This window comes from Epinephelus fuscoguttatus, linkage group LG18 (genome assembly GCF_011397635.1).
Source record: "Epinephelus fuscoguttatus linkage group LG18, E.fuscoguttatus.final_Chr_v1".
Lineage (NCBI taxonomy): Eukaryota > Metazoa > Chordata > Actinopteri > Perciformes > Serranidae > Epinephelus > Epinephelus fuscoguttatus.
In genome coordinates this window covers 34,078,671-34,097,140 of record NC_064769.1, presented here as the reverse complement: position 1 = coordinate 34,097,140, position 18,470 = coordinate 34,078,671, and the positions used below count along the sequence as shown (strand labels likewise).

General features: G+C 41.2%; 1 protein-coding gene across 1 annotated transcript in view; it reads right to left on the bottom strand.

Annotated features, from left to right (window-relative positions):
• ogdhb (oxoglutarate dehydrogenase b) overlaps positions 1-18,470 on the bottom strand; it is a 38,174-nt gene extending 19,704 nt beyond the window's left edge. The window contains exons 1-4 of the mRNA XM_049603871.1: positions 18,332-18,470; positions 15,803-16,226; positions 10,814-11,002; positions 10,472-10,565 (exon numbers count right to left, since the gene is read on the bottom strand). Coding sequence (XP_049459828.1) covers positions 10,472-10,565; positions 10,814-11,002; positions 15,803-16,036 — 517 coding nt within the window. The 5' untranslated portion in view covers positions 16,037-16,226; positions 18,332-18,470. The remainder of the gene's footprint in view (positions 1-10,471; positions 10,566-10,813; positions 11,003-15,802; positions 16,227-18,331) is intronic.

The following is an 18,470-nucleotide window of genomic DNA, read 5'->3' as shown; positions in this document are numbered from 1 at the left end:
TAGAGCATAATCATGCCAAAAATTTCTTGAATGTCTTAAAATGTTTTCATTTTGTGTCCGACCAGAGTTTGCAGTGGACCGTTTAATCTGGCAACAACTGCAGCCGGCTCAAACGTGATTGGTCAATATCGCGCGGACTACAAACAGCCTACAACCGGAAACCAGGGCTCTTCCGCTCTTCCTCCGGAGGCAAGATCTCCAGGGTTTGCCTAGTCTCGCCACCAGACAATCAGAGATCTCCGCCTTCTGATAGTCTGGGGACACTCCTTTCTAAAGTGTGTTTAACACACCGGCGAAAAGGGTCGGCAACAAAGCAACGCCTCTTGTATTTTTTAAAAGGACACGCCTTTTCGGAAATGTGCGCTCCCCCTTTTCTCGTCCACAATGGCCTCATGGCCTTGTAAAAGATTATGTTTGTTTCTTTTAGTTGGCGAGAATGTGTCGCCGCAAACGTGACAAACATCCACTAACTTTGATGGCGTTTTCTGCGAGCGCGGCTGAGCCATTTTGTACCGCTACACGTGTTTCTAGTCGGACTATGTTTACAAGCACAAGAGTTCAGCGAGCCACCGAAGGACCGCCCTGCAGATTTACTATTGGTTCTGCAACGTAGGGAGTTTTTTTAAACTCTGAAATTGTTTCCGCCCATCTAAACACAAAATCAAGGAGAAAGTCATCTGTCTTTAGTTAAGCAAAATGTCTAAAGACTTGTGAGTCTAGGGTTTGCCTACAGACTCTACATTCACTGAATGTAGAGTCTGTATAGAGACTAGTGTCCGACAAACTGTCTAAGACCCAAAAATACTCAGTGTAATATCACATTAAAGAAAGAGAGAGCAAATTCTCACAGTTGAGAAGTTGGCCCCAATGAATTTTTCAGTTTTACTAAAAAACATATTATAACTTTTTTTTTTCATTTTGAATAAATGAGGGTAAAAGTACATTTAAGGAAGCAAAGTAACTATTGTAATACGTGATTCTGTTTTTGGTTCAGAACAATCAGCACATTTTTGAATAAAATAAGCAAAAAAACCTCAGAAATGTTGTGTAACAAATTTTATTTTACCACTAATGGCTGTAAATTCGTCATTTTACTGACTGTCTTTGGCTTTGTGAGCTTATGTAAACAAATATTGACTGGACTTGGCTAAAATCAAATACAGCAAGTTGAAAAAGCTAAAATCAGGAATACTGTCTCAAAAATGAGCTGTTGCTACCGTAAGAAAGTGTGCACCCTTCCTTCCAAATTGCATGTGCTTTAATCTTGTGCCACCTGGACTATTGCTCTGCAGTATGGGGTTCTGCCTCGAAGCATCTTCCTAATATGTTACAAGTGGCACAAAACAAGGCTGCTAGACTAGTCCTGGGCTGCTCTTACATGACTAATACACGCGAAATGCATGTACGTCTCATTTGGCTAAATGTTGAGAAAAGGCTATCTGCCAACCTACTTTTCTTCTTCTAGAAGGTTATTTTAACCCATAACCCTAAATTAATTTATAATTAAAGCTGCAAGCAGCGTTGGGCAGGACCTTGGACTTTTGCCATTTCGGCCTCCAGCTCACGTAGACTGTTAAAGACAAACGTTTTAGATTTTAGACCCCTCTCCACTCTAGCTCACAGCTGACAATTTCTCCACATTTGCTCATGTTACTTTCACAGGCACTAGCTCACTTTCTGTTGGATTTAGGTCAGGGGTGTCTGCACGTGATTTGTGGGTCTTGATGAGACAAACAAGCCAGTTTTGGTTTAATCTTTCTAGGACATTCCTACGGGCTGCAGTGGCAATTTTTGTATGTCTAGGTTGCACTAGAGAGGCCATTTTGACACTTTTGGGGGTAAATGATTTTGGCTGAGGTCCCTAATAAAATAATTTATAGATTGAACATGCACATGTATTTCACCAGAGGGGCAAGTAGAGGCTTGATTAGTCTACCCCTGGCAAAATCAAGAGCTGTTCTTCACAGGGCCATCCGTGCACAGAACTGTCTTCCAAGAGTCATTACAGAAACTCAAGGTATAGCCTTCTTCAAAAAGAATCTGAGATGTCACTTATTAGAGAGCCAACGATGACAATGTTGAGCCTTGTATTATTTTAAATTATTTGCATGCTTTCTTATTGTGTAAATATGTTTTGTGTGATCTGTTAAATTGTATTTGTATTTTTATGATACTGTAAAGTTTTCGGACCCCAGGAAGACTAGCCGGCGTCTTGGCGTCAGCTAATGGGGATCCTTGTTAATAAACAATAAACTAAAATAAAAGCAGAACTTCTTAAATTGACCCTATAATAAACCACACAGTGGATTAGATAAGTGGTGTTAGACAACACACAGGCAGCCAGTGTGCTTCCAACTGAACACAAACAAACAACAAACAACAAACAACAAACAGGACCGCTGGGTTGGATTTGCCTGTAAAATACTGTCTATATTCTGAGGAGGATCGGTCTGAGACAAGTTATGATAGCTGGTGTTTATCTAAAGAATGTGATGTCCTGGTTACACCAAACAGAGATAAGTTGTCTGTGTTTGTACGTCTCTGTCAGCACATTATTGCAGGGTGCTGTGCTGACGACAGGGGCTTTACAATCCAATACACCACAGTCAGCTCTCTGCGTTACATAAGGGATCTTTAGACTTTCCTCCCTAACCCTACACCTGTGAACCGCCCCACAGACAAATAACAGAGGAAACAAAGCTCGCTCACATACACACATCCATCCACAAACACAAGCACGTGTTCAAACCCTTCCTCACTTTACTTAGACTACTGGCACAACCTACTACATAAACATCCTCAGGACATTGCTTTTCACAATGTACATTTGTTTACATTTATTTACACAACTTGTGTTTAAAATGTTCTAACACTGCACTTATCCTGTCATGAACTTTTGATGCCTCTTGCAACTAACGGACAAGCTTAGAACACAGCCGTTACGTCCATAATTCGGCTGCTGTGCTGCAGTCGGCTCCTGGGGATCGACGGCCTAGGAGCCTGGTGGTTTGCTGGTGGATTTACAAAGTGGAGGATGAAGTTATTGGCGAGAAAAACTACAAACAAAGGACTTTTTGGTTCACTGCGAGGGGTTGGCACACAAATGACTGTCAGGACTGTGCCTCTACTACTCAGAAAGTGCAGCTGCAAACTACCGACAAGCTACGCTGTTCTGTCTTTGAAGTGTTGTTTTATTTCTCTACGGACTTGTGCAATCACTGCCCCCAAGTCTTATAATGGCTGAGAAAACTCTGCTGTTTATTCCAGGGTTCCCACACATTTTTACCAATGGATTTTCAAAACTTTTTCATAACCTTTCCAACGTTTTACTGCATTTTCATGACTTTATTCAAGTAGGTTAAAGCAGGTAACGTTAGGCCAATTTTGTAATTATAGGGTAAAATAATGAGACTCCTACTCCAATGTGCTAGGACAGATATTGTAACAAAACTGAAGCGTGGAATATGGAATTGAATACCTACAAAGAATGTCTACAAAAACAGTAGACACAAAGCGGTATCGTCATCTGGCCTGGCTACAGTTGGCGTGAAAGATGTGCAGACACTAGCAGTATGTTGAGTGTTTCTTTGGTTTCCTTGACACTTTTTCCCTTTGGCATGGCTGACCAGAGACAACAGTCTGACTACGACCTCGTTTGGTCATGGACTTTCCACGTCCACACAAGACGTCCAAGGTACCCTAGGTGCGTTGGTTGTTGACGTTCTTGGATGCCGTGTCAAGTTCTTCCTGTTACATGTATTGTCTTCTTTCAAAATGCACCCTCTTCACAGGAAGTTTAACGTCTACATACAGTCTCTTTCAATATAAACGCACTATGGCAGTACAACACTGCAAATTGACGTTTTTTCCTTCAACAACAAACACATGGTTAGGTACAGCAACAAAAGCATGTGGTTAGGTTTAGGAAAAAAGAACACGGTTTGGCTCTAGAATCTTACGAGACGCAAACACTGCTCTCTCAGGTCAAAGTCAATGGTTGTTGGACCCATCCACCACCCGTCCCGTCCGCCCCACTCATTTGCCACCTTAGCTTTCATCCTCACCCCACCACATTTCCCCCTGACACCGCCAGGCACCATTAAACTATAACAGAAAACCAGCTGCATATCATGCCGACGTTAAAGGACGCCTCTTTTGGTTGGTTTTCTGATGCCGCAAGTCACTGCCAAAGTGATTTCGATGACTTCGGAGTGAGACTAAGCTTCCAGAGATGCTTCCCCCATGTTGCTACTAACGTCGAATGTTTTGGCGCAGAGCCTACATCCAGTGCAGCTGTAGTGCCTCTCTCTAGTCATGTATTATACTTGTCGTTCAAAAGCCAAACATTATTAAACACACACTTCCCGGACATTTGTGGATAAGTGAACTGCTAGCATTTGCTAACTTGACTTGCTTGTTAGACATTCCCATTGCCAACTGGCTGCATACACAGCTCATGAGATACTAGTGACGTTTCAACGGTCATCGAGTGCAACACTAGATTTTAAATTAGTCGATGTTGTGTACCTGTTTTGGGATTTTTAATGAACATGTTTTAAACAATAGCCAACACCATGAATATTCAAAACTTTTTCAAAACATTCTGTAAAACTATTTCAAGGCCTAGGAAACACTTTTTTCTGATGTCCTCATTTTTCCAGGAATTTCATGACCGTGGAAACCCTGTTTTTCTGACTTCATGTTGGTGACATTCCTAGGTAAACAAACAGGCAATATTGAGGTCTCCAAAATGATCAAGGTCATGTCCATATATCGTACAATAAGTCAATGATTATCATGACAGGCCTAATTACACTACATGTTTGTTTTTGCATGATATGTTTGTACCTTGTCTTGGATATTGTTCAGTGCCTGTTTTTTGTACCTTGTTGTCTGCACCTTACGTTCATTCATTCTTTTGTTTTGCACAGGGTTCCAGGGAAACACAACTTTGTCCCTCGATGTAGTGTACTGCACTGTGTACAGACAGAAGACAATAAAGTCTTATCTCTTATAAATCCTGTTTGACCCCACAGGCTGCTGAGCAAAGGTTAGCAGGAGCCAACAAACACACACACCTCCTTTCCTAGCAGTACCATTCCTGCAGCTCTTCACCGTTTACCAAAAGAAGAGATGAAAACCAACATAGAGGAGACCGGGACAACCCAAACACTAGTTAATGAGCTAATGATAAACCACAGGAAACTTGTTTAAAATTGAACTTCACAATGAAACCTACAGACCGAAAGCAGCCTGGCTGTAGGCCGACGGTTAGATCTCACTAAAAGAGCAAAGAGCAAAGTTTGAGGTTCTCCTCCTACACCCAGTGAGATTACACAGATGTTCTTTATGGTGAGAGAACTCTGGAGGCATGGAGAGGCACAAACACACACACACTGTAGGTTAAGTTTCACACAGAGCTTCTCATTTGTTCTCTTAGGGCTGATCTGGACCCTGACACCAACCTATTGTCCAACCACTGTGAACCTCAGCGCCACCAGGACAAAGAAAAACTAAACAATACCACTATTAACTGTGGAAACATCCTATTACAGCTCATGACAATCGCCTGCGTTTGAACTCAGAGGCCCAACCTTTTCATTAGACACAATGGCAGGTTGCTGCAGGCATGCTGGACACACCACAGCAAACACACTGTTCAAATTGTTCCAACTCTTTGAAATACTGCGACATAACTGACAGGTCAATGTTTAGTTAACATGTAACAGTAATGGATCAATGTTTCAGACACCTGAATCCACAATCAAACTAAAGTAAGTCAGTAAATTGCCAGCTCACTTCCCAAACATTTAAACTGATAGGTACAGAAAGTGGTGTGTCAACCATAAAGCATGCTCTCTTATCTTGTTCTCTCAGAAACTATAACCTGCTGTACAGCAAGGGCTGATAATAAGCAACAGGATACACATGTGCAACACCAAATATGAATTACTGGGTCAACTATAAAGACATTAAAGGCCCAGTGTGTCGGGGTTAGGGGGATATAGCTATGTTCTACAGTAGCCCAGGATGGACAAACCAATCACTGTCTCGGAAAAGGGCCATTCAGCTCTCGGTAAAAACCTCCTGAGCATCTGGATTTTAAGTTATCAGCAAAGAAGGTGAGCACATATTAGCAGGTGCTGGGCTAGCGGACTGTCTCCAACATGCCAAACAGCGTCAGACAAACACAGAATTTTTGTAACGTTAAACTGCTTTATTCATTGTTTTTACTGGGTAAATCACCGGGTTTGTTTGTTTTGGAGAGCAGGAGACCTTTGCAGATAATTTGGGTTCTCTTCAAAACCTCCTGAACGTCTGCCAGAAATAAAGTGAGCACACATTAGGTTATCAGAGAGAAGAGGTGAACACACATTTGCACATTTGCTAGGCAAACAGGCCATCTCCGACATGCCAAACAGCATGGGAGAGACACTGATTTGTAACGTGAAACTGCTTTTTCAGGGTTTTTTTACTGGTTTAAGTCACCCGGTCCATTCGTTTTTAGAGAGTCAGAGACAACTGCGGATAATTCAGCTTGCAGTACACACCTCGTCAACAATGAGCATTGAGGAAATTCTAATAATATAATTCTAATAATAAACAGGTAAAATAAACGAGGACATAAATACAAATGAACCAGAGTCTAAAGCCATGCAGGCAGCTCTTTAATGCTGATCCTAGTCAAAGCAGTGCTTTGAGCTCAATGCTAACGTCACCATGCTAACGTGCTTACAGTCTCTCCATTTATCTGCAGTCACAACAGCACTCAAACTACCAGCCATTAAAGCATACTGTCTTATCTTCGTTCCTCAGAAACTGCGACTTACTATACAGCATGTACTGATATGAACAACAGGATACACACGTGCAAGACCAAACATGACTTATTAGGGTACAAATAAAGACATGAATGAATAACAATCTAGACTGACTTGATTCATCGTCATGGCCTCTTAGAAAGTCAAAAACCAAGGACCAATTATTAATAACTTACTCTTTATAATAAGCAGCAATAATTGCAGTCAATAATGTTAGTTAATCTTTAACAATCCTTTCTTCTACTAAGATAATCCACAAAGTCTGCAGTTTAATAATTTGTTTGGGACTGACTTCAGAAGGAGACAGAGGTCAAACTGAGAACACCTGTGAGGGTCATTTGTCAAACACATGTGAACGCTCTGTCCATCTTTTGTGTCTCTTTCAGCAATATTTTGAAGGTTAAACATACTAACTGGAGGGTTTATCGATTAATCTTCAATCTAATCTTATTTCCTCTCGTATTGTTCAGTCCATATAATGTCAGATAACAATGAAAAATCTTCAGCACTATTTCCGTGTCACAGTTCAAGGTGACAGCTTTGAGACGCTTGTACCAAAAAGTATTCAGTATATTTCACAAGGCTGTCTCACAGTTTTCCAAAGATTCCTGCCACATTAATAGCTGCAAAATGACACTCCTCTCCACAGATATTATAAAAAATACTTGGAGACACTATTCAAAATCTTACAGGAAAGCATCAAAGGAACCTGTGGTGCAGGTTATATTTTCTTAAATCCTTCTGCTCAGGGTGTCTGTGAGTATCACACACTTAAATTGAATGATTTTTAAGATGTTTTCAAGGTAATTAAAACAGATTTCAGAGTAGTTTTAAGACAAATCATCATTTTCCCTATTCAAGCATTGCAGATAGTATAAAGGCAAGTGGAATATATGTGTTCCCATGCAGAAGAATCAGCAAATACTGAATATTAAAATACTCAGGAGACAAAAAAACATGAGGATGTCTTTGACCTTTGAGTGCCTAGACTTGTGCTTGGTAGGCATGGTTCATAAACTACCCATTAAACGTACAATAAGTAATTTTCTTCAGCTACAGGTCTCTAAATGAATACAACAACAAAAGATGAATTAATGCCATTATTGTAGTCAGTTTCTGGAGCATTTGATCAGTGTTTGCTGTTCAGGAGGTTTTTACCAGAGGTCTCTTCTGCTCCAAAACGAACCCAGTGATTAAAACAGTAAAAACACTAACTAAACCAGTTTCAAGTTAAAATCACGTTTCATGTAAAATATGTGTTTCCTATGCTGTTATGGTCACCACGGAGGGACTCTGCTAATGTGTGCTCACCATTTTTCTCTGATAACTTAAGATCCAGATGTTTGGGGGGCAGTGCGGCTGCTGGTCTTTCAAGGAGGGGAAGCTCATTTTCGGCCTACATGTGTCCGTTTATTTATACGTAAATTCTACCCTCTGGGGCTGCTGCGTGAGGCTAGCGTGACTGCCTGTGAGTGCTTTGGGCCGGTGGAGGGGCTCACAGCAGCACCCGCTGCTCGTTGGGGACAGTAACTGCAGAGCGACAGCAGTCAGAGTCTCCAAACACGAGTACAGTCTCCAATAACACCAGAAAAAGATGCTAGATTTGTCGCTAGTCATTTTTAACAAAGAAAAAGTCACTAAGAGGATTGGAAAATTCTCCAGATCAACTCGGAACAACGGAATGAAACTTGAAAAATGCTCCAGTGGTGGTTTATATTTCAAGATCGCTGATTCGCTCATTTTCCTGTCAATCAAAAAGGGATTCAGCCTCAGACAGATCATCCAATCATCATGCAGAAGCCCAGCGTCCAGGCCAGCCGAGGCCAGCCCACTGCCCCATAGACCCCCAGAGACGCTGAGCATCCGATGGACAGGACAAAACTGAGCATTTATCCAATGACTGTCTAGTTTCGCTATTGTGGAACAACCCACTCTGGGTTTCCCTTACAGTCTTCGAGCAATCGCCACTGTTGGGGAGGGGGTTTGGTGGGAGCTGAATTATCTGCAGAGGTCTCCACCTTGCCAAAACAAATGGACCCAGTGATTAAAACCAGTAAAAACACAGAATAAAGCAGTTTCATGTTAAAAATCAGTAGTGTTTGGCTTGGCAGGGGCTGGAGATGAGCTGCCACTAGTGTTTGCTCAGCTTGTTTCTGTGATAACTTAAGACCCAGATGCCTAAAATCCTTTCCAGTAAGAATATATAGTTTAAAAAAATCAAGATCTAAAAAGTGCATCCTGAAAATTTGGCTTGAAACTACATAAAAGTCAGTATATGACAGCTTCAGGCAGACAACCACAACCCTGACGCATAAGCAAAAGGGGATATGATGCCACTGACAGGCGACAGGGATCAAATGACATGGACCATGTCCTTGACAGATAATCACAGATTTCTCTGGGTTTGAACATTGCTGGAAATGTTTGGGATAACTCAACAAAATATATATAACATTGGGCTAGTTGTTTTTAGACATTTTAATGCTGTAATGTCACATATTATATCTTTAAGCTATAGTAAAGGAGAATATACACCTGCAAAAATGATTTTCACCATCAAAATGTTCTTATTAATGGTTATAAAGTATTACTTGTATTATTGTTTTATAATTGTTCGAAAGGGGCGGCACGGTGGTGTGGTGGTTAGCACTCTCGCCTCACAGCAAGAGGGTTGCCGGTTCGATCCCGGGCGTGGGAGCCCTTCTGTGCGGAGTTTGCATGTTCTTCCCGTGTCAGCGTGGGTTCTCTCCGGGCACTCCGGCTTCCTCCCACAGTCCAAAGACATGCAGATTGGGGTGATCCATAGGTGTGAATGTGAGTGTGAATGGTTGTTTGTCTCTATCAGCCCTGCGATAGTCTGGCGACCTGTCCAGGGTGAACCCTGCCTCTCGCCCGATGTAGCTGGGATAGGCTCCAGCCCCCCCGCGACCCTCAAGAGGATGAAGCGGTTAGAAGATGAATGAATGAATGAATTGTTCGAAAGTGTTGCTGTATAAATGACTAAAAAGCTGCAGAAAAAGTCAGAAAGAATTCCATAATTACACCATAATAATGATGTCCTTAGACAGTGTAAGTTCTGTCAATTTAGAGACTGTGGCCAAGTTTTTTTAAGGTGGGATGAGAGCATTTTGCAAGTTTACAAGCACTTGCTCTTTAATACAAAGCACCTCCTAATGTGACACTTGCTCTCCTCACCCTCTTTACTGTGGCAGGTGATGATATAAGAGGGGGTGCTTCACATCAGCAGCCATGATGATGGCTGATGGCCATGGTCCAGCTAAGCCACGTGGTGACCCCGTACCTACAGTATATGTACCATGTAAGACAGAGTATGGGTAGTAAACTAAAGAGGCGGGAGGCCATCGATGGAGGGAGATTACTTGAGATATTATGCGGGAATTGATGGGTGGGTCATGTGAACAAAGAAAAGAAAAGAAAGGGGTAACAAGAGCAATGCAGAAGACACTCAATGAAAGGTGCGTGATGTGTTTGACAATATAATGAATAGGCAAAGAAAAGGTGGGAATAACCAAAGAGATCAAGTGTTTCAGGACAAAAGGGATCCAAAGATAAAAATGACAGGTAAGCAGGAAGAAAAGGAACGGAGAGGAAAGTGTTAGTAAAGATGTAAGCAGGTTCATATTTCTCACCAACGTTCTGGAAACCAATGGTGCACGGGGCATCATCAAAGTCTACACAGCTGATGTCCAGGGGGTCCAGCTTCGCTATGTGATGCCCTCGTACCTACACACAGGGTGACACAGCTCTGCTAGTATGTGTGGAGGGTTTAACAGGTCTGTCTTTAACAACCCATTTCTGCAGATTAGCATCTGTCTGTGATTTGCAAACTGGTGAAATCTTCATAGAAGATTTCCTAACATATGTCTGCACATGTTAGCAGACATAGCAAAAGCAATAAAACGCAAAGCTATAATAGCGAGGCAAAAAGCACTCTCTGTGTGACATGATAAGTGCAGGTGTGTGTAGTTTACCTGATATGCTCGTATGAGTGATTGTACAGCTAGATGATCCGCCACCAGTTTTGCCACATTGGGCTGAGCCCCCACCAGTGCCCGGGCACTAGCCAGTCCCTGAGAAGTCCCACTGAGGGGTGGAGGGCTCTGGTAGGCTGCACCAGGCGGAGCCCCAGCGTTAGCGTTACGGAAAAATATATCCCAGGACTGCAGGGAGAAACAGAAGAGAGAAAGACAGGAGACAAATTACTCAACATGTTTGAACAAATATTATAATATTATACACTACTATGCTATTGTTATATAATTCAGTATGTTGTCACAACTCTTGCTTAAGGCGTGCACAAACACAACACTAACAAGCCATGCTAGCAGCTTTTTATGACTGTAATAAGGCATAGAAATATGTAGTATTTAGTAATAAATATTATTTATTTATTTACTTTTTTACCTGATAATTGTCCAAGATTAAAGCAGGAGATCACTGAAATAATCTAAATTTTATCTAATACCTTTTTGGCAAATTTCCCTGCAATCGAACCAATAGTTGTCAAGACTATTTCACTCAAAATCCAAAATGTCAACCTCACGGTGCAGCAAAAATACCCTTGGGTTCATCCAACTGCAGGCCTACTCAACTGGTGGCACGACCTGCCGATTTGTTCTATTTACAAATAAATAAAATTTTAAAATATCAGACATTTTGCCACAACAAATCCTTCAAACCAGCAGAGTGCTCCAGTGCACTTGTTGCAATTGCCTCTAATCCCCAAAAGCTACTCAGGTTTTAAAGGTATGTTTTCTGTAAAATCATGGTCGGATTTTCACATTTCCGACAGTAGTTGAAAGTATAATGTGTGATGAACACTTTTGTTAGGGAAAAATAACCACTTCTAACCATATAATAATGATATATTTTTTTTTAAAATCAAAATCACTTCTTTCTACATGTCTTGTTTAAAATTTCACCAAAAAACATTTGCACTAACCAGATCCTGTACAAAACATTACATTTTGCACTCCTCAGCACAACTGGGAAGCTATGGATGACTTGGCTGGGTACAACAGTCACATGGCAAAAATTCAGTGAAGCTTTGACTGAACTGCAAGCTGCTACAGAAAAGAGAGAGGTTGTAAAAATGTAAATGGCCCCTGGGCCCTTTGCTTTCTGAAAATGTGCCCCCCTGAACAATATAGCTCAATAGCCCTACAGGGACATGAATGTCTGCACTAAATTTCATGGCAATGGTTCTAGTAGTTGTCAAGACATTTTATTCTGGACCAAAAATGTCAATCTCACGGCGACACTAGAAGAAAAGTCAGGGAATCACATATGCCATTAGAACATATTGTCTGGGAACCTCAAATGCCTTTACTATATTTGTGCCAGTAAATATCTAGTGGACGTCAAGGTATTTTACTTACAGATCATTAAAATTCATCCTCCGTGTGAACCGAATTCCATGGCAAACCATCTTAGAGTTGAGATATTTTAGTCTGGATCAGAGTCGTAGACCGTGTTTGACCTCTCACTTGAGTTTCTACACAGAGGAGAGTAATTGGCTTACTGCAGTGAGAGGCTTTTAAGATCAGTGTTGTCACAGTGTAAAGGAAGCTCTTCATTACCTCTATAGTGGGATATCAGCTTACAGGTAAAGTGTGACAAAATATTTTTACTGCACCACTGTAGCACTTAAGGATATTAACACAGTAACAAAGCTCATTACCAAGAGACAATGACTGCAGGGTGCCTGTTGAGTCCACACTGATATGATCAAACCCTTACATAAGACACAGGCTTTGTCTGAAATTGCATACTTACATACAATTCATAGTCAGTATGACATAAAATAGAGTATGTAGTGTGTTCCAGCTGCATAGTACAGTGTTTCCCACAGAACTAGACTTTATATGTGGCAGTAACTGACAGCGGGGGTGTGGGGCATATGGTTGTTCGAGATGTACCGGATTGGCAAACTTTGTCTTTTGTGTGAGTGCATATGTTTCCCTTTAAGATGAGTTTAAGATGCGGGATGGACAACTGAGCGACAAACTTTTTGATCATTACATTCAAGACTTCCTCTCAATCAGTTTGTGGTTGGATTGATCAGAGCGCATCAGATCAGATCGATGAATTTGAGGAGCAGCTGCTGCAGAGATGAGTGAAAGCAAACTTTCTTTTGTTGCACTAGACCCGATAGGGACATGAAGCACTAGACCACGGGGTTTTTATAGGAATGCAGTTGGTTTCATCTAAAGCAGTTTGGAGTGATGACAGGTAACACTAACCCTGTAGTACGTGGATTTTGTGTATGTGAGAAATGTCCCAATGTATACTAGATTAGCAAGAATTTGTGAGTATGACAGGTGAGCTTACTGGACATACTCAAAACTCATTGCAGGTCTGTAAGGTAGAGTTAAGAGGAAAGTACAGGAGCTAATAATGTACCATAGAAAGCATATTTAATGTTGTGAAAAACTTTCATTCAACAGTAGCTCAGACAGGTATGCAGAGAAGATTATTGCTTGAGCATACGTCAGTGTGAAAGGCAGCTGGTAGTGGCATACTTAATATAGTATGCACAATAAAGATTGTATTTAGTGTAAAGTACATTAAAGGCATTGCATCAACAAGAAACACATTCCATCTTTTACACACAATGCTTGTTTGACCATTTTTATAACAGCTTTCCAACGGGAAAGTCTGTGTCAAAGGGTTCGGGGTTAATCCACTTAATAATGTTTATCCGTTTATTGATTGTAAAGCTGAGGTTGTTCTACTTGGCCCCCCAAAAGCAAAGTTTAAAGTTCTAGATAAGCTCGGTAACTTTGCTTTTACTCAGCATTTCTAGTAATTAGGGAGGATTTGTTTGTAAATGCTGGTCCTGCGTATATATATGAGGTTGAATTCAACAGAGCTGTTCAGTGTTGTTTTGATTTGTCTACAGAATTTATATGAGTGAGGTCATTTCAGATTTGGAGAAAGTGATTACGGGATGGAGTCAGTAATTCAAGTAATCTCCAGGCTGAGGGTGGAAACCTGAATTGGTCCCTTTACAGTACTTAGAGTAATATCATTGTAGCACAATGTTTACAATGTGCTATGAAGTCTTATTATTGTAGTAGCAATGGTAGCCTTGGGTTACAGCCATCATAAGCAGTGCTATAATTACCAGAACAACTACTACTGGTTATACTGCTGCGCCTGAGGACAAGAAAACTCATTGCCACAGTATCATAGCAGTTTAATAACGGGCATTTTCAGTATTTAGAAATAAAGCAACTTGCTTGAAACCAATACAGTTACTGATTTTTGTACGTGCAACTCACATTTCTCTGAAAATAGGTGGGATAGGATGATCTAATTTCACCTGTACTCATTCCTCCTGTTTATACTGGCCGCTATCAGGTTCCCAGTGGTAGAGATGGGGGACAAAATCCATAGTACTCCGTCTGCATACATGCCAAAGTTCAGCCAAAGCTAATATGAGACTTTCAGCATTCTGAGTTAGACAAAAAATTACTGTACTGTTAGCACATAATTCCCTCTTTGTTTCCATGGTTAACATGACTTGCTCAGCTATGGTGGAGGGCAGCGTTATACATTAACGTGCGTTTTGAACATGATAATGTTTTTGATGAACGGTGAACTGAATGTATCCATTTGCAACAAATGAATGTGAGCATCGTTCACTTTCAACACACAGTTAATTCCACTCAGGTTCTGTGTTTTATGGCCCTTGCATGCTGGTGTTGTGTGAAAGATTGTGTTCCCGTCGATATGTTTTCCCCTACCTATATCTGAACCACCATTTTCCCTATCTAACCACAGAGGGTGGTGTGACGCAATTTTCCGACAGGGGAACAGACTTTGACACATCACCTGTATGGCTAGTGCAGTTCGCAGCTACCTGTGACATCACCACTAAAGCCAGTTTATATGAATATTTGAAGGAGTTTCAGAATCAGTTTGGATTCCAACGCAAAAAATCAAACATTTTTATGCAAGTTGTGTCAGCCACATCAACAACTAATTTGAAATTGCACATCGAGCTGAAGCAGCCGATCAGTCCTGGGAAATATCTCAAAGTGAATTACAATTACAAGATTTTGTTTTATTCAGTAAGATATATATATATATATGTATATTAATAACAATAATAAAACAGAAGAAATTAACATAAATTTGTTAATTTCAATCTGTCCCAGGTAGCCAAAAAGAATCATCTGGCCAAACTCAGCACACCGGAATAAATAAGTCGACCCGTGTCAAGTTGCCTGACTCCGCTGAGACTCGGCATAAATGACATCCCAGAACTGGGCCAAATAAACTAGCCTGATTCAGGCTACCGACACTGCCATCACTGGGCCGTTGCCACAAATTACCTGGCCAAGCATTGGCACAAACTCTGCATGCCAGAAGAAATATGTTGGGCCGTGACCAGTTGCCCGATTCCTCTGAGAGTCTGGATAAATGAGTGGCCTGATAAACTGGCCAGATTCAGGCTGCCAACACTGCCATCACTGGTGTGCGAACTAAACTTCGAGCTAGCTCTTGTGAAGCGTTAACGTGCACAACACTGGTGTAGGGATTCCTTTGCTCAACATATTTCAATGTGACATAACCGGCCCATCTGCATCTTTGATGAGAGGACATTCACAGTGATTGTTACTCTATCTACTGTGCTATCTGTCATTCACCTCTTGCTCCACTGCCTTCAGCTATGATGCTCAACTATCCAAATATGCCTGAGCAAACACAGGCAATACCGGTAGTGTCAGTTTGTACCTTAACCCTATTAAATTTTAGACAGGTGTCTGTTACCACCGATCTTTCTTTAGTTCCCTCAGGGAGAAGGTGGAAGACATTCAGAGTAAAAGTTTGGGACATCTCATTCATTGTGAATTGCGGGAATGCACTGAACCTGTTTTGCATGTGTGGATGACCGTGCCCCTGGAGGCAAATTCAACTGTGGGACATCAAACACACACAAATATGCTCCATACCTTGTGCACATTCCTGGGGTTTTCCAGCCATGCATAGTACATCTCCTCCACATAGTTAGAGCTGGTGCCATTGAGAAAGGGCTCAGCAGCCACGGATGTGTTCTGGCACCTCGCAGGCTTAAATGTCCTTAAACCCCCCTCGATCACCAGCAGTCTGGGCTGCAATTGGCTCTGGGCTGTCTGCGCAGCTGTTAAAGGCCGAAGCCTTGCAAATGTAGTCCTTAAGCGGTGCATGGCTGCAGGTTAGCCACAGTTCCTCTTCCTCCTCCCTTACTGGAAGAAGAATACAACAACACTGTTCCAGAAAAGAAGACGCCCCAGGCTCTTCAGTAGCTGCCACTTATATTACTCCTGTTTGTGCTGAACCTGATGACACTTCTCCACAGCTCCTGCTCCTTCTCTTCTGCTGATCGTCCACCGGATCCTGTTAAGTGTAAATGTAATTGTCCATCAGAAACGTGCTACTTAATAAGTGCAACTTGTGAGCAAATCATTAAGGATAAGGCTGTATTTTTGTTACAAATCCCATGGTAAGATCAGAAATCCGTCTGTCAATATTCTGTCGCTGTCTGTGGCACTGATTGAATTGATCCCGGACAACAATGGAGCTCTATAAAGTCCTAAAACACGAAAATTAGTTAGTATTTTAGCACTCCCCGTTCCCTCGTCTCTAATGTGGGTTTATACTTCTGTGTCAAATCGACGCCATACCCTACGCCGCAGCTTGACGTGCACCTCCCCAGAAATATAAGCTGAAACCATTTCCCTCGGTGGAAACAAAGCTTTTACTTACTTTAATTTCACAGATAAGACAATAAAGCCTCCACAAAAATAACATTTTAAGTCTTGTGTGTGATTTATCCTGGCTTCATATGAGCAGAGAAAATCTTCGCTCGTTGCTAGGCTAATTTATAAAATGTAAAATGCCATAGGCTTGTGCTAATAACATTAGCATGTTATATTTGTTTGGAAAACGTGATTAGTGTAAAAAATAGTTGTTTTGTCAGTGAACCTTGTGAGTTGTAATAGAGCCAAACTTTGTAACTGTTACCTTTGTTACATGTTGCTGTTGTTCATGGCTTCATATGAGTAGAGAGAGAGAGTGAAGTCCGCTAACCACTAGGCTAATTTATACAATGTAAAATGCCATAGGCTTGTGCTAATAACATTAGCATGTGGTATTTCTGGAGAAATGTGTCCAGCAAAAGACAAGTTTTTTGTCTGTGAATGTTGCAAGTTATAGTGAAAATGATTTGTGTACTTGTGTTTGAAATTGTCTCAATTCAGCCATGTTTAATTTGTGTTTAATGTGTGTATAAAGTGTGTTTTGAATCAACTAAACTTAACAGCACTTCGCAGAAACCTTTGCCGTCGACTAGTGTTTTGGAGGTGTAACTGCAGAGTGACACAGAGACACCACCGCACAAGTATAAATGCTCACAACGGCGTAGGCCACGTACGTAGGCTACAGCTTAGGGTCCGCCGCACAAGTATAAATCCCCCTTCAGTCGATGGGTTTGTTTAACTAGGTTTTTGGTCAGATGCCTGAAATAAGGTCTTTGGTTAACACAAACTTAAGAGATTTTCATATTTTGTTCTATGAAATAAAATGCGTCAGTAAAATCCCCATACAAGAACTTTGAAGCTTTAACATGCCCTAAAAAAGGCGGTCGCTAACAACTGGCCAGATGTGACCGTGTTGTGGTTTGTGTATATCCAAACATTAGCTTTTTGCTTCTTGTGATTGCATTTCTGCTTAAAAAATCTTAAACGTTGTGTTAATTTGTGAGGATTATCTTGCTGAACAAAACAAGCATCTTAAACTTTTGTTTGCCACATGGCTTATATTCTGCATTAATCCAAAATCCAATGGAAAATGCCATAGGCTATTTGAGTAAGGACACAGAGCAATGCTAACTTCCGCATTAGCTTACAAAAACGTCATCCCTGCAGCACTCCATAACACCACACATGTCCAAATAAAACTAAAGAATATCACCATCCTTATCCTTTTATTGATTAAAAAAGAAACTCTGCTGTAACTTTATCTTAGTTCAAGATCAGACAGTAAACTGCAGTACATTACAGGTACTGTGCATCCTAAATATAGCTAGACCACCCACTCATAACCGTACGTTTTTTACATCACTTGCATATATTTCCTTAAGACTAACTTTAATCATAATTAAATACATGCCTAACCTCAACTTAACTTTAACTTAAGAGTTTTGAACTTAGACAAAGTCTTAACCGTGAAATTTAATGATTTGCGTTGAGGATTTGCATTTTGTCCTCATTATGTGCTGTTCTTAACAGTTTTATGTCCCCACAACGACAGTTATACCTGTTCACTCATACACACACCAACCGCTCCGCGCTCGAGCGCATACAAACTGCTGTTTAAAAAACTGTAGCGTCACGTGCGGGTGTCCCACACGGCACTTGCTCAGATAAAGTCACGTAACTCTTCATTTTTAACCGCTTAACTTAAAACTTTAGCTAACGTTTAGTTTTATTCGACTTCGTTACCTTTTCCAGGTGCTCGCGCGGCTTCCTCCGCAGCCTGCCGGTGTAGTGAATGAGGAGCAAACTCAGCTGTGTCCCGTCCTGAGCGCGAGCAGGATGCTGTGTGTGTGTGTGTGTGTGTGTGTGTGTGACTGCAGCAGGA